The sequence below is a fragment of the Mytilus galloprovincialis genome, chromosome 11 (assembly GCF_965363235.1).
Source record: "Mytilus galloprovincialis chromosome 11, xbMytGall1.hap1.1, whole genome shotgun sequence".
Taxonomy (NCBI): Eukaryota; Metazoa; Mollusca; class Bivalvia; order Mytilida; family Mytilidae; genus Mytilus; species Mytilus galloprovincialis.
Window position 1 is genome coordinate 52,248,755 of NC_134848.1, and position 21,313 is coordinate 52,270,067.

At 37.1% G+C, this 21,313-nt stretch overlaps 5 protein-coding genes across 5 annotated transcripts; all 5 read left to right on the top strand.

Annotated features, from left to right (window-relative positions):
• Positions 1 to 5,615: 5,615 nt before the first annotated feature.
• LOC143050801 (uncharacterized) lies at positions 5,616 to 8,802 on the top strand. Its single transcript, XM_076223915.1, has 3 exons — positions 5,616 to 7,386; positions 7,850 to 8,191; positions 8,789 to 8,802. The coding sequence occupies exons 1-3, from the start codon at positions 5,616 to 5,618 to the stop codon at positions 8,800 to 8,802; spliced, it is 2,127 nt and encodes a 708-aa protein (XP_076080030.1).
• A 93-nt stretch (positions 8,803 to 8,895) lies between these two features.
• Positions 8,896 to 9,649, top strand: LOC143050802 (uncharacterized). Its single transcript, XM_076223916.1, has one exon. It carries the CDS (start codon positions 8,907 to 8,909, stop codon positions 9,615 to 9,617), a length of 711 nt encoding a protein of 236 aa, XP_076080031.1. The 5' UTR covers positions 8,896 to 8,906; the 3' UTR covers positions 9,618 to 9,649.
• Positions 9,650 to 11,388: 1,739 nt separating this feature from the next.
• On the top strand, positions 11,389 to 12,411 carry LOC143051225 (uncharacterized). The gene has a single exon (XM_076224200.1). It carries the CDS (start codon positions 11,413 to 11,415, stop codon positions 12,334 to 12,336), a length of 924 nt encoding a protein of 307 aa, XP_076080315.1. The 5' UTR covers positions 11,389 to 11,412; the 3' UTR covers positions 12,337 to 12,411.
• A 1,174-nt stretch (positions 12,412 to 13,585) lies between these two features.
• LOC143050803 (uncharacterized) lies at positions 13,586 to 16,865 on the top strand. The gene is made up of 2 exons (XM_076223917.1): positions 13,586 to 14,627; positions 15,787 to 16,865. Exons 1-2 carry the CDS (start codon positions 13,586 to 13,588, stop codon positions 16,863 to 16,865), a joined length of 2,121 nt encoding a protein of 706 aa, XP_076080032.1.
• A 203-nt stretch (positions 16,866 to 17,068) lies between these two features.
• LOC143050804 (uncharacterized) lies at positions 17,069 to 20,691 on the top strand. The gene is made up of 2 exons (XM_076223918.1): positions 17,069 to 18,110; positions 19,599 to 20,691. The coding sequence occupies exons 1-2, from the start codon at positions 17,069 to 17,071 to the stop codon at positions 20,666 to 20,668; spliced, it is 2,112 nt and encodes a 703-aa protein (XP_076080033.1). The 3' UTR covers positions 20,669 to 20,691.
• Positions 20,692 to 21,313: the final 622 nt, after the last annotated feature.

A 21,313-nucleotide genomic window follows, 5' to 3' on the forward strand; every position in this document is an offset into this window, starting at 1 on the left:
AACCGATGGAGATAAAGGAACGACAGGAGATAAAGGAACCACTGGAGATAAAGGGGAAACCGGAGAAAAAGGAACACAAGGTGATAAAGGAATTAAAGGAATGAAAGGAGAAACAGGATACAAGGGAATGAAAGGAATGCAGGGTATGAAAGGAGTTAAAGGAATGAAGGGATCCAAAGGAACATATGGTGATAAAGGAACTGATGGAGATAAAGGAACACAAGGAGATAAAGGAATGCCAGGAGAGAAAGGAACACAAGGAGATAAAGGAACTAAAGGAATGAAAGGAGAAACGGGATATAAAGGCATGAAAGGAATGCAAGGAATAAAAGGTGTTAAGGGAATGAAAGGAACACAGGGAGATAAAGGAACACAAGGAGATAAAGGTAATGTAAATTTTGTTTTTTTGAATTTATAATTGTCATGTTCTGGAAGCTCGGTGTTACACAGTGCAATCTTAATATTTACGGATCGACCTACATGTAATAGGAAAGAAGGGGAAAATATTCCGCTATTGCAATAAAAAAAAACTAGAACAAGTAAAACAATTTACCGAAAGTGAAAAATAAACACGTAGAAAACCAACGATTATCTTATCCTGTTTAAGTTAAACCGTTATCCCTAGATTTGTTAACTTGGCAGAAAGGTAGAGATTTGTAAAGGTTGCGGTTATTCGGGAATACATGATATGTTCCTTATATTTGTCTAGTTAAGATTAATAAAATGGCAAATAGTAAGAAGTACCAAAGAAAGATCCTGATATACACGATGACACAAAAAAAACCAACACAATCAGTAGTATTTCAAAGCTTAAGCAAATGAAAAATAGAATTTCATCCTTCGATGTTTAAATTCGTGAATGATCTTTTCGTTTTATTTTCAATAGTTTCTGAGTAGGCTCTTAGGGGACATTGTGTCTTGTTTTCATATAGCTATTAAAACATTTTTGCAACCATTTTGAAGGAATTGATTTATAATCATTACAAATTATGACCATACTACAGAATGGTTTATTATCGTCCTGAACATGTATGAAATATTTGCCACTGGACGTTAAGCAACCATCAATCAATCAATCAACCGGATCGGTTTATAATACATAAACGGTGATAGGCGTTATAATAGTCTTCGTTTTTGACGCATTTGATTTTGGAGGGTTTTGATTGTCTCTAAAACAACGTTTCTATAAGATATGCTTATAAAACAAATGCTTCTTCATAGGTGGTGACGGTACACAAGGGGACAAGGGACAAAAAGGAACACAAGGTGATAAAGGAGAAAAAGGTACTGACGGAGACAAAGGTGAAACAGGGAATAAGGGAACACAAGGCGATAAAGGAATGACAGGGGCAAAAGGAACAGTCGGAGATAAAGGGAAAACAGGAGAAAAGGGAACACAAGGTGATAAAGGAGCTAAAGGAATGAAAGGAGAAACTGGATACAAGGGAATGAAGGGAATGCAGGGTATGAAAGGAGTTAAAGGAATGAAGGGATCCAAAGGAACATATGGTGACAAAGGAGAAAAGGGAACACAAGGTGATAAAGGTGCAAAAGGAATGAAAGGAGAAACAGGGTACAAGGGTATGAAGGGAATGCAGGGTATGAAAGGCGTTAAAGGAATGAAAGGAAACAAGGGAACCGACGGTGACAAAGGAACAGACGGTGACAAAGGAACACTGGGAGATAAAGGGGAAACAGGAGAAAAAGGAACACAAGGTGATAAAGGAATTAAAGGAATGAAGGGAGAGACAGGCTACAAGGGTATGAAGGGAATGCAGGGTATGAAAGGAGTTAAAGGAATGAAGGGATCCAAAGGAACATATGGTGATAAAGGAGAAAAGGGAACACAAGGTGATAAAGGTGCAAAAGGAATGAAAGGAGAAACAGGGTACAAGGGTATGAAGGGAATGCAGGGTATGAAAGGCGTTAAAGGCATGAAAGGAAAGAAGGGTACCGATGGAGATAAAGGAACAGACGGTGACAAAGGAACACTGGGAGATAAAGGGGAAACAGGAGAAAAAGGAACACAAGGTGATAAAGGAGCAAAAGGAATGAAAGGCGAGACAGGCTACAAGGGTATGAAGGGAATGCAGGGTATGAAAGGAGTCAAAGGAATGAAGGGTTCAAAAGGAACAGATGGGGACAAAGGGGTACCAGGAACACAGGGTGATAAAGGAATGACAGGAAATAAAGGAACTGACGGAGACAAAGGAACAGCTGGCGACAAAGGAACACTTGGTGATAAAGGAATGACTGGTGAAAAGGGAACACAAGGAGACAAAGGCATGACTGGTTTGAAAGGAACACAAGGAGACAAGGGTATGACAGGAAATAAGGGAACAGATGGAGATAAAGGTACTTGATTTTATTTCTTATGTAAGCTTGTTATAATAATTGATTTTTTCGTGCATGCTTACAGGTAAAAATATTGCATATTTTGGAATGGATCAACTACATTCAAAATTATTTCAAAATTACTAGTTTCACATTATATTTTTAACGGGTATTTTTGTGTGTTAATTTTGATAACTCATAGACAGATTTTTGATAGTGTTTGTATATCCCAAAGGAGTAGTCAGATTTGCCAAATTCGTAACGGATCCCATGGAAACCTGTGTCTGCCTTGCGCCGTTGCTGCTTCCAGTCAACCATTTTTTTTTTGGGGGGGGGGGGGGGAATTGCTTACAAAATAAAAACAATCGATTATTTTCTTTACATGCTATAACGTAATCTTGATCAAATTATTTTCAAGTTTCGTAAGATCCCATGAAAGTTTAAAAAAAGTAATAATGCAAAAAAAAAAGAAGATATAATCCCATAATGTATGTTAAAGCTAATTATGAATGAAAAAAATAAGTCCATCTGTTTGATAAAAAAAAAACTTTGGGAATTTAAAAGGAATATTTGTTTGTTATCGTTAAAAAATATTTTGTTTTACAAATTTATCAATCAAGACCTCTTGATCCTAGAAAAACTTCTGCTACAAGGTTTTAGAATTCGGAAGAGGCTTGACACAATAATTAGGGTCTTTAGACAAATAACCCCAAATGTTATTCAAATATCAAACGGATAAAGGTCCTTTAATCTGTAAATACAGAAACCATCATTTTTCAAATTACCTCTCTGTCCATGTTTCGTAAAATCCTTATTTGGTTTTTAGACAGAGTTATTGATATTTCAGATACTATAATTCAGACTATAGCTCAATGTTAAAACAAAAAGTCCAATTATTTGGTCTAGATACAAGTGTTGACATATATCAGTGTGGATACTCTAGTTTTTTTGCAAAAAGAGTTCTCTGGTTTTTCTGAAAAAAGCAGTATATTTTATTTAATATTTAGTTTTAATGTTCAAGACTGTCATGGAGGAGACAATACTTTAAAACAGTGTCGACCGTTCATAGATTTCATTTAGCTAAACATTGCATTTAATATCAAATCTACATACAATGTATTTGCCAACGTACTCTGTATATATACTATTAATATTCCTGTAAATAAATTTTGTGCATGTGCAACATTACATTCAATTTGGAGGATTTCCTTTCAACACTTAAACTTTGAAATAATTTCCATGTAAATACAATAACATTTTTTTAAAATGATCAATAATGCAATGGTGTCCGAGAACCTGCATGCATGTAATATTTGCATGGTTCTATTTATTGTCGTTTGATGTTGTCATTTAATTCTTGGTTCTGGATACTATTGTTTCATTTTACAATATCTTCTTTCCGAGTATCGTAAAATTTCAATAAAACATTAATGCGTTATATTATAATCCAGCATCCTACTGCTTATTTAAGTCTAATACGTTCATTCATAATTTTGTCTGAATTGAAAATTTGACTGATTCCAACAGGAGCGACAGGAGCTGGTGGACCAAAAGGAACACAAGGAGACAAAGGAGCCAAAGGAATGAAGGGAGAGACGGGATATAAAGGCATGAAAGGAATGCAGGGAATGAAAGGTGTCAAAGGAATGACAGGAGAGAAGGGAACAGATGGTGACAAAGGAACAAATGGAGACAAAGGAACTACTGGAGATAAAGGAACACAAGGAGACAAAGGAATGACAGGACTAAAAGGAACACAAGGAGATAAAGGAATGACAGGAGAAAAGGGAACACTAGGGGATAAAGGAATGACAGGAAATAAGGGTACACAGGGTGATAAAGGTGACAAGGGCGAAACTGGAAATAAAGGTAATTTTTAAATTTAGATTTATGGTTGTACATTTCGCTATAGGGCGATAACTCTGTAAAAATCAGCGGAACGTTTCTATCACGTTCTACTGTTAAGGAAATATCAAACTTCTAGTTGATAACAAATTTGCGTGTGTCCAATGAAAATTTTCCGATAAAGTGTGTGTTTCAATAATTTGAAATTTTTATATTTTTTGTCAAAGGGGTCAATCACATTTTTATTAAGATATCGATTAAACGAGAGTCATGTTAATTTTAGTCAAAGTGTTTGGTACCACCTTAATTGGTGGCTAATTCAAACTATAGTGTTTTTCTAGGCCAGCTTTGTGTTTTAAAAAAAATATGCATAAAGAAGAAGTGTTGAGTAGCTTTCTGTTTACGTTACATTATATGAAATGTGCACAATTGAATTAAAAGACATCACACAAGTTGCTGTCTTCATCAAATTTCCGTATTCTAAATTTCCGTTTATGAATTTCCATATACATGTGTTACGCTATTGGATGCATTGCATACATAATTGTTGATAGATGCTAGGGCGGCAATAAGTCGAAGCAAAACAGGCAACATGACCTAAGAAAACAATCCTTCTTCGCCAGGCATAATTGTCACAATATGGTAAATGTACCATATGTATAAGAGAGTATGCCAAAAAAACTAAGTTGATTTGCGTTCACAACGTGTGAATTTTACAATACTCCCAAAAAATAGTCCCATAACTCCTATCTATAGAATACCTGGAACACACTGACGTATAGTTCATGGTCAACTACATATGATGACGTCACAATTAATTCAAATTAGAATTAGAGCTTTCTTTCAAACAGTCTCATATAAGAGTTCTACCCATAATTTTTACACTATTACAAAAATGGACACAGAAACCCCTGTTAAAATTATGAAATTAAATTGACTGTTACAGAAAAAAAAGTAAGAGTGAACAAACCACATGGAAACGGGTGGCGAACGCAAGTTTTTTTTTCGAAAGGGTACGTAGGTCGTGCCCAATAATCCGTGGTCGACTATACAATTGGTATTCAATAACAGCAAATCAAATGTGTAATGGCAAACAACACTACCTCTTAATTCAAGAGATTTCAATTGGTATAATATTGGATGATATGAAGCGATAAAACTTTTCTAATAAATAAAAAAAATCAATAAGTGAACTGTCAAAGTCATGAATAGTTGCTATCCGATACGTTCTGATTCGTGACAACTTTGTGGTTCAATAGAAAACTATTTTCTACGTCTATAATGCATCTAGTAAAACATACGTTTTTAGATTAAACATTCTATTTGTATAAAGGGAGATTTGTTTTAGCAACTTTCTTTTACTTAACACAGGTACGCAGGGAGACAAAGGAGTGACTGGCACCAAAGGTACACAAGGAGATAAGGGAACTAAAGGAATGAAGGGAGAAACTGGATATAAAGGAATGAAAGGAATGCAGGGAATGAAAGGCGTCAAAGGAATGAAAGGATCAAAAGGAACAGATGGTGACAAGGGAACTGATGGAGACAAAGGAACTGTGGGAGACAAAGGAATGACCGGCGAAAAGGGAACACTAGGGGATAAGGGAATGACAGGAGAAAAAGGAACACAAGGAGATAAGGGACAAGAAGGACCACAAGGTGCTGAAGGACCTAAAGGAATGAAGGGAGAGACGGGATATAAAGGCATGAAAGGAATGCAGGGAATGAAAGGGGTAAAAGGAATGAAGGGAGAAAAGGGAACTGTTGGAGACAAAGGGATGACCGGTGAAAAAGGAACACTAGGAGATAAGGGAATGACAGGAGAAAAGGGAACACATGGAGATATAGGAGAAAAGGGCACACAAGGCGACAAAGGATCAAAGGGAATGAAAGGAGAGACGGGATATAAAGGAATGAAGGGAATGCAAGGAATGAAAGGTGTTAAAGGAATGAAAGGTCAGAAAGGAACAGACGGAGATAAAGGAACTCTAGGAGATAAAGGTATGACAGGAACAAAAGGAACACAAGGAGATAAAGGAATGACTGGATCAAAGGGAACACAAGGTGATAAGGGTATGATCGGTACGCAAGGAGATAAAGGAATGTCAGGAGATAAAGGAACACAAGGGGACAAAGGTACAAAGGGAATGAAAGGGGAGACAGGATACAAAGGAATGAAAGGAATGCAGGGAATGAAAGGTCTTAAAGGCATGGCAGGCGAAAAAGGAACACAAGGAGACAAAGGAATTACTGGATTTAAGGGAACACAAGGAGATAAAGGAATGACAGGAGAGAAGGGAACGCAAGGTGATCAAGGTGCAAAGGGAATGAAAGGTGAGACAGGCTATAAAGGTATGAAAGGAATGCAGGGAATGAAAGGTGTTAAAGGCATGGCAGGCGAAAAAGGAACACAAGGTGACAAAGGAACTGATGGAGATAAAGGAACACAAGGAGATAAAGGAATGACTGGCTTGAAAGGAACTCAAGGAGACAAAGGAATGACAGGAGAAAAGGGAACACATGGAGATATAGGAGCAAAGGGCACACAGGGCGATAAAGGAACAAAGGGAATGAAAGGAGAGACGGGATATAAAGGAATGAAGGGAATGCAAGGAATGAAAGGTGTCAAGGGAATGAAAGGTCAGAAAGGCACAGACGGTGATAAAGGAACTCTAGGAGATAAAGGTATGACAGGAACAAAAGGAACACAAGGAGATAAAGGAATGACTGGATCAAAGGGAACACAAGGCGATAAGGGTATGATCGGTACGCAAGGAGCCAAAGGAATGAAGGGAGAGACGGGATATAAAGGCATGAAAGGAATGCAGGGAATGAAAGGTGTCAAAGGGATGAAAGGATCAAAAGGAACAGATGGAGATAAGGGTATGACCGGAGAAAAAGGAACACAAGGTGACAAGGGTATGACTGGGGAAAAAGGAACGATAGGTGACAAAGGAATGACTGGAGCAAAAGGAACCCAAGGGGATAAAGGATTGACAGGAACAAAAGGAACACAAGGCGATAAGGGAGCTAAAGGAATGAAAGGAGAGACGGGATATAAAGGCATGAAAGGAATGCAGGGAATGAAAGGCGTCAAAGGAATGGTAGGATCAAAAGGAACAGATGGTGACAAAGGAACGAATGGTGATAAAGGTGAGAATTACATGAACTGTTTTTGCCGACTAAATAACATTATTTTGATTATTTGCGAATGAGCTATTTCATCATCTTTAATCATTATAGATTAAAGAAAGCAAAAAAAGTCGAGTTTAATATTATCCACCTCGTGTGTAATTTTCTACTTTTTCCTTGCCAGTTGTAATGAACAAAACTATATGAAATATTAAGATAGCACCAGGAAAGAACACTAGAAGGAACATGTTCGCACACGGAATGAACACGAAAACCAACAAAGGAACACCCGTAAAGATATTTTCGGAATTGATATTAACTTAATTTTAACCATGTAAATTGAGAGAACCATTTATTAGGCGATGATACACAAAGTTTGCCGTCGGAAACATTTAAAAGTAACCGTTTGTTTAATTTGATGAATGATGTTTTTCGTAAACATTTTTTTTTCTCACTTTTTCTTATATTATCCACTGGCATTTGTTTTATGTGAAATATGATGTTTTCATCCATAACAACTTCACTCTACCAATAACAGGTGTCAAGGGTGCAACTGGATCTAAGGGAACACAAGGGGACAAAGGCACAGCTGGTGATAAGGGCACAATAGGCGACAAAGGAACACAAGGCGATAAAGGAGCCAAAGGAATGAAGGGAGAAACAGGATATAAAGGAATGAAAGGGATGCAAGGAATGAAAGGTGTCAAAGGAATGAAGGGATCAAAAGGAACAGATGGTGACAAAGGAACTGATGGAGATAAAGGAACGCAAGGCGACAAAGGAACACAAGGCGACAAAGGCACACTAGGTGACAAAGGGATGACTGGAGCAAAAGGTACACTCGGTGATAAAGGTGCACCTGGAGATGGAGGAGGCAAAGGTACGTTAATTGTAAAAGATAAATACAGAACTGTTAAAATATATTTATTCCGCGAATTAAATCATAAACTACTTGCCCTAGTAAATTCGCGCATGTAACATGATTTTGCCCTTATTGACAAAAGTGTCTACATTATTTACGAACGATGATTTTTTTTCACTTGTTTCACATGAGAGATGAATAAGCTATCAATCCTATGTAACAATTAATAGATATAGGAAGATGTGCTGTGAGTGCCAATGAGACAACTCTCCATCCAATTAACAATTTAAAAAAAAGTAAACCATTATAGGTCAAAGTACGGCCTTCAACACGGAGCCTTGGCTCACACCGAACATTAAGCTATAAAGGGACTCAAAATTACTAGTGTAAAACCATTCAAACGGGAAAACCAACGGTATGACTATACATTGAAGCACTTAGTTAAGAGATGTGGCTTGTTCTCCATTGATTACTCCCTTGCTTTAAAGACGAATATAAGTTTTGATATCTGTTTTGCATGCTTTCTTATCTTTTGTGAATTGTGCGATCTTTTAACAAGCATAGTCGTTACAGTTTTCCCCAAAACTAATAAACAGCATTATTTCATAATTTTAGGCCAGCAGCGTTGAACTGTCAAATACAATACGTTTTTATATAAAAAATTCTACTTTAAGAAAAGGGATTTAAAAAAAACTTACATTTAATTAACACAGGTACGCAGGGAGACAAAGGAATGACAGGTACCAAAGGTACACAAGGAGATAAAGGAACTAAAGGAATGAAGGGAGAGACGGGATATAAAGGTATGAAAGGAATGCAGGGAATGAAAGGTGTAAAAGGAATGAAGGGATCAAAAGGAACAGATGGTGACAAGGGAACTGATGGAGACAAAGGAACTGGGGGAGACAAAGGAATGACCGGCGAAAAAGGAACCTTAGGAGATAAGGGAATGACAGGAGAAAAAGGAACACAAGGAGATAAGGGACAGGAAGGACCACAAGGTGCTGAAGGACCTAAAGGAATGAAGGGAGAGACGGGATATAAAGGCATGAAAGGAATGCAGGGAATGAAAGGGGTAAAAGGAATGAAGGGAGAAAAGGGAACTGTTGGAGACAAAGGAATGACCGGTGAGAAAGGAACACAAGGAGATAAAGGAATGACAGGAAATAAAGGAACAACTGGTGATAAAGGAACCCAAGGAGACAAAGGAATGTCAGGAACTCAGGGTGACAAGGGTGTCAAGGGAATGAAAGGCGAGACAGGATACAAAGGAATGAAGGGAATGCAAGGAATGAAAGGAGTTAAAGGCATGACGGGAGATAAAGGTACACTAGGAGACAAGGGCATGACTGGCACAAAAGGAACTACAGGAGACAAAGGAACACAAGGAGACAAAGGAATGCCAGGAACACAAGGAGATAAAGGAAGAACAGGTACATATTAAGAATCAATTTTATTATTTGTATGTTACAATGAGATTGTCTGACAAACTATGCCAGTTCTTTTCAGATTTCTATGCTTTTTATTCTCTTTAATATGTTAACATTACCCCAATACTCAGTTCATAAAAGTCGAGTTGTCTAAGGTTTCTAAAAAATGCGTTTTAACCGATGGTTGACATCTTGAATGCAGATGTTAGCCTAAACTTCTCAAATGCCATACTGTGACTTTTAGAGTAAGAACAATTATAAAAGGAATCTTTTTCGTATTAATAGGATTCACTATGTTCATGTAGAGGTTGTGTGTCATGCAATAATAGACCATATACATTCTTTCAATTTTTCATTCAACAATATCCATATCTGTCGAAGAAACACCATGGTTTTATATCTTCTTTAAGGAGTCCAAAAATCTAGCTTTGTAGTTACAAATACTTGTTTAATTCATTCAGGTACGACTAATATTACTTAAGAATTGAATGCTTCTTTTTGTAAATTTATTGGGGTGTAAAAGCGTTGACCGAAGTACATTTTGTATGAAGCGCGGTCAACGCTTTTACAACCCTATAAAGTTACAAAAAGAAGCATCCAATACTTATAATTACATTTTTTAGCTATGATCATGAAAACACGAATTTTATATATATTTTATTATTTAATTCACCTGTGCACTTTATTTTTGGAGCACGTGTTATCATGAATGAAAAGTTGTATTGAGCAATGCAACTGCTTACGGAATAACACGTGATGTGCAGTTAGCCAATCAGAATAAAATATTATAATGAAACATACATCTAATGTAATTATTCTCATATACAACTCTTGAAGATTTGAAGATGGAAAAGAAGCTTAATTTGTAAGGTCCTGTAAAACAGTGTTTTTCGTTTATTTCCGCTTTGGTGTTGCATCATGAGAACACACCAAAGTGGTCGTGCCCTAAGGGAGTTTCATTTTATTTTTATGGAAGGTGGGTGGCTAGGATGAAAATTGAAAAAAAAGACAGGATGAGCAACTTTACAAAACAAAGGCAGAATAACAATTTATGTAAAAAGTCAGGATAAACTAATATAAAAAAGGCAGGGCAGGGCATAGATTACAACTGAAAAAATACAAGTCAAAATTTGTCATCCTAGCCCCCCTCCCCCTTTTTCCTCATAGAAATCAAATTGTAGCTCCCTAATGTAATTAGTATGGTCTCGTCTGTTAAGAAAAAAGTATTTCATCGTTGACAATTAAGAGTAATCTTTATTTAATGATATATATCATTTTAAACTCGTCATTTATTCACACTTTTGTGATAAGGAATTTCATCAGATTAAGACATTGAATGATAATATAAGAATGATAAGGTGTGGTATGATTTCAAATGATAAAACTCCCCACAGGAGACCTAATTACACTAAAAGATTGATTGATTGTTGGTTGCTTATCGTCCAGTGGCCAATATGTCATACATGTTTAGGACGAGAACAAGTTAACAATAAGTACACAAGGCAGGAACTGAAATAAACATCTATATGTCACCGTGCATTGTGAATGTAATTAATCTACATGTAGCCATTATTACATATGAATTTCTTATCATTGCTAGGAACACAGGGAGATAAAGGAGCAAAAGGAATGAAGGGAGAGACAGGTTACAAAGGAATGAAAGGAATGCAAGGAATGAAAGGTGTAAAAGGAATGACAGGGTCAAAAGGAACACAAGGTGACAAAGGAACGGATGGCGATAAAGGAACAATGGGAGACAAAGGAATGACAGGGATAAAAGGAACACACGGCGATAAAGGAGTCAAAGGAATGAAAGGAGAGACAGGTTACAAAGGAATGAAAGGTATGCAGGGTATGAAAGGTGTTAAAGGAATGACAGGGTCAAAAGGAACACAAGGTGACAAAGGAACTGATGGCGATAAAGGAACAATGGGAGACAAAGGAATGACAGGGATGAAAGGAACACAAGGCGATATAGGAGCCAAAGGAATGAAGGGAGAGACAGGCTACAAAGGAATGAAAGGAATGCAAGGAATGAAAGGTGTAAAAGGTATGAAAGGACAAAAAGGTACTGACGGAGATAAGGGACAACCTGGAGAGGATGGTAGTAAAGGAACATCTGGCGATAAAGGAGCAACAGGAGAAAATGGTACACAAGGCGATAAAGGAACTAAAGGTATGAAGGGAGAACAAGGATATAAGGGTATGAAAGGAATGCAAGGTATGAAAGGTGTTAAAGGAATGGTAGGATCAAAAGGAACAGATGGTGACAAAGGAGAAAAGGGAACTCTAGGTGACAAAGGTGCTACAGGAAACAAAGGAACACAAGGAGATAAGGGAATGACAGGAAACAAAGGAACAGACGGTGACAAAGGTGAAACCGGAAACAAAGGCGAACAAGGAGAAAAAGGAATGAAGGGAGAGACGGGATATAAAGGTATGAAAGGAATGCAGGGAATGAAAGGCGTCAAAGGAATGACAGGAGATAAAGGCACACAAGGCGATAAAGGAACTGATGGAGACAAAGGAACACAAGGTGATAAGGGAATGACCGGACAAAAAGGAACACAAGGTGACAAAGGAATGGTAGGAACTCAAGGAGACAAAGGAATGAAAGGGGAGAAGGGAACAGAAGGAGATAAAGGAATGACTGGAGAAAAAGGTACGGTATTATTTCAATTGTATTTATGTTTGATGAAAAATAATGCATCTTTTTTTTCAAAAACATTCTAATTTTTTTTGTATTTGAACCTAATTATGGACTTTTATTATTTTTTTATATTTTACTAATTATGTTAGTTTATTAGTTATTACTAGTGATAATTTCATTATAGCTGGCTAACAAGAAAAGTTACTGTGAATAGAAGGCTCTTGGAATATTAAGGGACAAATAAATGACAGGAGAAAAAGGAATACATAACATATACTTTGTTATACATACTCGTGTGTAGCTTTGCCTAGGAATACATAAAATATACTTTGTTATACATACTCGTGTGTAGCTTTGCCTAGGAATACATAAAATATACTTTGTTATACATACTCGTGTGTAGCTTTGCCTAGAAATCTAAACACATCTATCCCATTAAATAGTTATGAATTCATTTATACATGTCTATATAATAAATAACACTATATAATTTACTGATATATTGGTTTAACAGTTTTTACCCGGTAACTTGGTTTAAAACACTTTTTACCTAGTTTATTGTTTAACACAACACATTTTAGGTCGTACATTAATTAACACAACACCTTTACCCCGTAGATCGGAAAAAACAACACCCTTACCCCGTATATTTGTTAACATAAAACTTTTTACCCCGTGTGTTGTGTGTTTGTTTACAGAACACTTTTTACTCAATATATTGGTTAACACAACATTTTTTATCCCGTATTTTGGTTATCATTGGGTAATACATATACAACTGTACGTAGAGCAGTCGCTGGTCCCAGGCTTGTAGACTTTGTATCCTAATGTTCTGAGGTTTAGCCAGATATAACAATCCGATAGTAAAATCGATTGATTTTGGTCAGCTTCAACCCTTTTCAATAATAATACTTTTTTATACGGTTTAAGTCATTAAATTCGTTGGTTTTATTTTGTTATTCGGTCTAGGATTTTCTGATTTTGTTACATTTTATTTAAACATTACATGTTTTAATACTATAAATCTGAAAATCGGATACTCGTACTACATTTGCGAAATTTATTACATAAGTCACTTTGCTTCAGAAATGTACTTTTCCGCTGTATATTTATGTAAAGGAAGGTTTTACTTCATTTATATAGAAAAAAGAGGTTTAAAGATTTCTTAAGCTATCAAGAGATTTTCTAAAAAAGGAATTGTAAACAAAGTTTTGTTATTTTCACATTCAACTTTTAATTTTTATTCATGTTGATTTTTTTTCTTCAATAAACAGTCATATTAGATGTACATGGGCATGTTTGATGATTTCAGGAACACAGGGAGATAAAGGCATGAAAGGAACAACTGGTGACAAGGGAATGACAGGAGAAAAGGGAACTCTTGGTGACAAGGGAGAAAAGGGAGACAAAGGTCTAACAGGAAACAAGGGCACACAGGGAGATAAAGGAATGAAAGGACCAAAAGGAACACAAGGCGACATGGGAACGAAAGGAATGAAAGGCGAAACAGGTTACAAAGGAATGAAAGGTATGCAGGGAATGAAAGGTGTAAAAGGAATGGCAGGAGAAAAGGGAACATTAGGTGATAAAGGTGCAAAGGGAATGAAAGGCGAGACAGGCTACAAAGGAATGAAAGGCATGCAGGGAATGAAGGGAGTAAAAGGCATGAAAGGCGAAAAAGGGACACAAGGTGACAAAGGAATGACTGGAAATAAGGGAACAGATGGTGATAAGGGGGACAAGGGAATGACAGGAAGCAAAGGAACGCAGGGCGACAAAGGAATGACGGGTGAAAAAGGAACACAAGGAGATAAAGGAATGTCAGGAGAAAAAGGTACACTAGGAGACAAAGGAATGACAGGACAAAAAGGAACACATGGCGATAAAGGAGCAAAAGGTATGAAGGGAGAAACGGGATATAAAGGAATGAAAGGAATGCAGGGAATGAAAGGTGTCAAAGGAATGACAGGATCAAAAGGAACAGATGGTGACAAAGGAACACAAGGAGATAAGGGAACTTATGGAGATAAAGGAGCTACAGGTGAAAAAGGAACACATGGAGACAAAGGAATGACAGGCGAAAAAGGAACACTAGGTGACAAAGGTATGACTGGTGAAAAGGGAACACAGGGAGATCAAGGAACCAAAGGAATGAAAGGAGAGACGGGATATAAAGGCATGAAGGGAATGCAGGGAATGAAAGGAGTCAAAGGAATGACTGGATCAAAAGGAACGCAAGGGGATAAAGGAACCAAAGGAATGAAGGGAGAAACAGGATATAAAGGCATGAAAGGAATGCAGGGTATGAAAGGGGTTAAAGGAATGAAGGGATCAAAAGGAACAGATGGTGACAAGGGAACTGATGGAGATAAAGGTAAGATTGATAAATAGATAACTCAATGTCATAATAATGAATGGGTCTTTTTTAAAAGAGTAAGATAATAGCTAAATAAACTCATTGGTTAGAGGTATAGGGGGAGGGATGAGATCTTACAAACATGTTTAACCCCGCCGCATTTTTGCGCCTGTCCCAAGTCAGGAGCCTCTGGCCTTTGTTAGTCTTGTATTATTTTAATTTTAGTTTCTTGTGTACAATTTGGAAATTAGTATGGCGTTCATTATCACTGGACTAGTATATATTTGTTTAGGGGCCAGCTGAAGGACGCCTCCGGGTGCGGGAATTTCTCGCTACATTGAAGACCTGTTGGTGACCCTCTGCTGTTGTTTTTTATTTGGTCGGGTTGTTGTCTCTTTGACACATTCCCCATTTCCATTCTCAATTTTATCATCATAGATACCAGGATTATTATATATACGACAGACGCGCGTTTCGTCTACAAAAGACTCATCAGTGAGGCTCGAATAAAAAAGTATCAAATTGAAATAAAGTAAAACAATCTTCATTATCTATTAATATCTCTGTGTTGGACAAGGCTCGTTGTCAGGGAATTTTACATCAATAATGTTGCAAGATTCTTAATTGATTAACGACAACATTGTCATAAAATTGTCTTTTTTACACGGACATAGGGTTTAAGAATTGTTAATACGAGTGCTTGTTTCAGCAATTATGTATCTAATATATTTTCCAAAATCTTCCAATACATTCTACAGATGGAATGAAATAGAGTTCATAAACATTAAAAACAATGTACAAGGTTCAAGTAAAACAAATGTATTTAAAGTATTATTTGTATCTAAAATTGATGAAAATTTTCACAACGAAAAGAATAATACTAATATTTACTTTCTTCGTTCAGTATTTCTTATAAATCGCACATAGGGATAATAAAATTGAGAATGGAAATGGGGAATGTGACAAAGAGACAACAACCCGACCATAGAAAAAAAACAACAGCAGAAGGTCACCAACAGGTCTTCAATGTAGGGAGAAATTCCCGCACCCGGAGGCGTCCTTCAGCTGGTCTTCTTCATATTCTGCTTAATGTTCATTTGACTAGTTGAAGATTTACAACCATTCTTATATACATTTCTCAGTCAACATATTTTTATATATGCATTATCAATTGTAGGTACGCAAGGAGATAAAGGAATGAAAGGAACAACAGGAGACAAAGGAATGACAGGCAAAAAGGGAACACAGGGTGATAAGGGTATGACAGGATCAAAGGGAACAGTAGGAGATAAAGGAACACAAGGGGATCAAGGAGTAAAAGGAATGAAGGGAGAGACCGGATATAAAGGAATGAAAGGAATGCAAGGAATGAAAGGCGTCAAAGGAATGACAGGAGAAAAAGGAACACACGGCGATAAAGGGGCTAAAGGAATGAAGGGAGAGACAGGATATAAAGGCATGAAAGGAATGCAGGGAATGAAAGGTGTAAAAGGAATGACTGGAGAAAAAGGAACACAAGGAGATAAAGGAGCTAAAGGACAAAAGGGAACACTTGGGGACAAGGGTACACAAGGTGACAAAGGAGAAGTCGGTGAAAAAGGAACACAAGGTGATAAAGGAATAAAAGGAACCCAAGGAGACAAAGGCATGACTGGTAAAAAAGGAACACAGGGAGACAAAGGAATGACAGGCGAAAAAGGAACGCTAGGTGACAAAGGAATGAAAGGACAAAAAGGAACAAATGGTGAACAAGGAGCTAAAGGAATGAAGGGAGAGACGGGATATAAAGGTATGAAAGGAATGCAAGGAATGAAAGGTGTCAAAGGCATGACAGGATCAAAAGGAATAGATGGTGACAAAGGAACTGATGGAGATAAAGGAACACAAGGAGATAAGGGATTGACAGGAGAAAAAGGAACAAATGGTGATCAAGGAGCTAAAGGAATGAAGGGAGAGACGGGATATAAAGGTATGAAAGGAATGCAGGGAATGAAGGGTGTCAAAGGAATGACGGGATCGAAAGGAACAGATGGTGACAAAGGAACTGATGGAGATAAAGGAACGCAAGGAGATAAGGGATTGACAGGAGAAAAAGGCACACAAGGTGATAAAGGATCAAAGGGAATGAAGGGAGAGACCGGATATAAGGGAATGAAGGGAATGCAAGGAATGAAAGGTGTCAAAGGAATGAAGGGAGAAAAGGGAACCGACGGTGATAAAGGAACGACTGGTGACAAAGGTGAGAATTATATGTAGTTAACCTTATTTTTTGTGAATCTGACTGATTCTTAAAAGTTTAAATTGTTTGAGATATGTTTCTTCTATCTTAGTGGAAGGAGACTTTGTTCATTTTTGTTCAATTTTCGAAGTAATTTTGTTTTTTGAAATTTTTATCACATGTAGCTAGTAAGCAATGCTAATTATACATCCGTTATTTAGGTACGCAAGGAGATAAAGGAATGATTGGAAATAAGGGAGAAAAAGGAACATTGGGAGATAAAGGAATGACAGGTGAAAAGGGAACAACCGGCGATAAGGGAATGACAGGAAACAAGGGCACTCAAGGTGATAAAGGAATAACTGGAGAAAAAGGAACACTAGGTGATAAAGGAGCTAAAGGAATGAAGGGAGAGACGGGATATAAAGGTATGAAAGGAATGCAAGGAATGAAGGGTGTCAAAGGAATGACGGGATCGAAAGGAACACAAGGTGACAAAGGAACTGATGGTGATAAAGGAACAATGGGAGACAAAGGAATGACGGGAGAAAAGGGTACTGTGGGCGATAAAGGCGCAACAGGAGAGACAGGAATGAAGGGAATGAAAGGTGAAACAGGATATAAAGGAATGAAAGGTATGCAGGGTATGAAAGGTGTCATAGGCATGACTGGCGAAAAAGGAACGCAAGGAGACAAAGGTATGACAGGCAATAAAGGAACCGAAGGCGATAAGGGAACGATGGGAGATAAAGGAACACAAGGTGACAAGGGAATGACAGGAAATAAAGGAACAACTGGTGATAAAGGAACACAAGGAGATAAAGGAATGACAGGACAAAAGGGCACTTTGGGCGATAAAGGCGCAACTGGAGAGACAGGAACGAAGGGAATGAAAGGTGAAACAGGATATAAAGGAATGAAAGGTATGCAGGGTATGAAAGGTGTCAAAGGCATGACTGGCGAAAAAGGAACACAAGGAGACAAAGGTATGACCGGAACAAAGGGAACACAAGGAGATATAGGAGCAAAGGGAATGAAGGGAGAGACGGGATATAAAGGTATGAAAGGAATGCAGGGAATGAAAGGCGTTAAAGGAATGAAAGGAACACAGGGAGACAAAGGAACAAAAGGTGGCGAGGGAGCTCCAGGAAGCAAAGGAACACAGGGAGATAAAGGGACAACAGGAGACAAAGGAACGCAAGGAGATAAAGGAACACAAGGAGACAAGGGAACGTTAGGAGATAAAGGAATGACAGGAAACAAAGGCACTCAAGGAGATAAGGGTACGTAGTGTATTATAATTAATATAAAAAGTTAAACTTTCATCTAGGTAAACTAAGAAATTGATCGAAAATATTCGTTTAATTGATGAACAAATAATATTCTGATAGATCAACTTCTTACATAAAAAGCCAATGAATTTCGAAAATGCATACTATTCGATCTTTCGTTTGTCATCTTGATAACTTGAAAATTGGCCATTGTTATTATGAAGCAATATATTAGTATGAATACATACATTTGACCTTTAATTTTAGGGAGCTACCATTTGATTTTTATGGGGGGGGGGGGGGCTAAGATGAAAAATTTTGTCCTGCATTTTTTTTTAGCTGTAATCTCTGTCCTGCCTTTTTATTTTTCACTCTGTTCAGTCCTGCCTTTTTTTTTTAGTTTATCCTGACTTTTTTTTTTGCAAGTGTCTCATCCTGCCTTTTTTTTTTTACTCAAAACTCCTGTCCTGCCTATTTTTTTCAAATTTCATCCTAGCCCCCCCCCCCCCTAAAAATCAAATGGTAGCTCCCTTACCACTGTTTGAATTAAATCAATTTTAAGGTTAGTAACGTATTGATATTTACAGATGAACAATGCAAGTAAATTTTTAAAGCTCAGGCTCTTACATTAGTGTGTGTCAAAAAGTACAAAAAAAGAATCATGTTGCCTTAAGATTTACATCAGTATAAAATTTAGTATCTATAAAGTCGAAAACTATCTACATTTTTTAGTAAAAGCATCTTAAATGTCATATATTCAAGTTTTGAAATTTGCCTGAATTCATATGTATGTTGTATCGAGTGTAATTCTTCTTTTCAACTACATTTAGTGACCTGTACGACATATAAAATGTTTCAGTTTAAAATATTATCCGCTTTCTATAGTAAGATCGGTTTATTTCTAAGTTTAGACAAAATAAAATAATACGTGTGTTTCCTGTACATCTTTGAAAAAACAAGAGTAGATTGGTAGTTGATTTTTACATTCTTTTTTTCGTTGAATCTATGGGAGAGACATTCTGACTTTTACAGTGCTTATTGATAAATGACCAAAAAAACCTTTAAGGTAGGCTATTTCTAAGCTTAAAATAAAAGGTAGGTAGGGAAATAGGAACACATATATTGTTTTATTTGGCCTTCTGAAAATTAAGTCAATAAATGCCAATTTAGCCAACTAGTATGCTTCGTTAGCATGTATCGAAATGTTTCACTTTTTCCAAGATTAAAATCCTTCTCCGCTACTTAACATTAAAGGATTTCATGGTATGATTTTTAGAACATGTATATACAGTAAAACCTGCTTAAGAGACCACATGTATCAAGCAAAAACCTGTGTTATACAACCATTAATTTAAGGTTCCTCTATAGACTATAGTGCATTTCATAGACATTAAACCTGTACTAAAAGGCCACCTGTCTTAAGAGACCACGTTTTTGCTGTCCTTTATGTGGTCTTACTGTATCTGATATATTCATTGATTTCATTTTCTACTTTGAAAGGATTGAAAGGTACTCAAGGTGACAAAGGGCAAACTGGAGAAAAAGGAACACTAGGTGACAAAGGAATTCCCGGCGAAATGGGAACGAAAGGAATGAAAGGCGAAACTGGTTACAAAGGAATGAAAGGTATGCAGGGAATGAAAGGTGTAAAAGGAATGACAGGAGCAAAAGGAACACAAGGTGATAAAGGTGCTAAGGGAATGAAAGGCGAGACAGGCTATAAAGGAATGAAAGGAATGCAGGGAATGAAGGGTGTTAAAGGTATGGCTGGCGAAAAGGGGACACAAGGAGACAAAGGTATGAAGGGTGAGAAAGGAACACTAGGAGACAAGGGTATGACAGGAGCAAAGGGAACAGCAGGGGATAAAGGAGTGAAAGGGACAGAAGGAGATAAGGGTGCAAAAGGTGGACCAGGAAATAAAGGAACACAAGGAGACAAAGGAATGAAAGGAGAGACTGGCCAGAAAGGTACAAATGGCGACAAAGGAATGACTGGCGAAAAAGGAACACTTGGAGATCAAGGTGCAAAGGGAATGAAAGGGGAGACAGGCTATAAAGGAATGAAAGGAATGCAGGGAATGAAGGGAGTCAAAGGCATGACTGGTGAAAAAGGGACACAAGGAGACAAAGGAATGACTGGATTGAAAGGTACACAAGGAGATAAAGGAATGACTGGAGCAAAGGGAACACAAGGAGACAAAGGATCAAAGGGAATGAAGGGAGAGACGGGATATAAAGGCATGAAAGGAATGCAAGGAATGAAAGGCGTCAAAGGAATGAAGGGATCAAAAGGAACAGATGGTGACAAGGGAACTATGGGAGACAAAGGAACTGTGGGAGACAAAGGAATGACCGGCATGAAAGGAACACAAGGAGATCAAGGAGCAAAGGGAATGAAGGGAGAGACGGGATACAAAGGTATGAAAGGAATGCAGGGAATGAAAGGTGTTAAAGGAATGACCGGATCAAAAGGAACGCAAGGGGATAAAGGAATGACAGGAGAAAAGGGAACACAGGGAGACAAAGGAACAGTTGGTGACAAAGGAATGACAGGCGAAAAGGGTAGGTAATAATTGAGAAGGTGTTTGACGTATATAGCAACTTATTCGTTGTTTTTAATTATTCTGAATATTTAGTAATATTTTACCTATAGAAATCACAAAACAAATATATACTCGTTGCTTCTGATATACACATTTTGATTTAAAACAATTATGAAACCGGCGAAATTTTTATATTAAGGAGGGTCGAGGGTACAAAAATTTCAGCAAAATTGAAAAAAAATTGTTTGAATTATAAGATTTATTTATTACACTATTAGTTACTTTATGATACGGTACAAAAATCAACCAAAACAATATGATTCGTTTGACCCAAGATGACTTTTATCTCGCAGTTTGTTATTTTTCAGTTAGAAAGTTATGAATAGCCAATTAAATAAAGTTTAAGTCCTATATTGGTAGTCATTTTATAAATTTAAAAAAAACCTAATTTGACTAAAAAGCGACCTCAACTTTGCATTCTTCTAAACCTAGGTACAAATCTGTGACATCTGAGAAAAACTTATAAACCCCCCACTTTTAGGGAAGAAATGCATAAATCCGTATTAATAGAAAATGTTCGAAAATCCGGTTTCGTCTAACTCTTTAGGAATATACTAAATACAGTTTTATAAAATATATTGTTACTCTCAAATATTTATTGGAATATGGAAA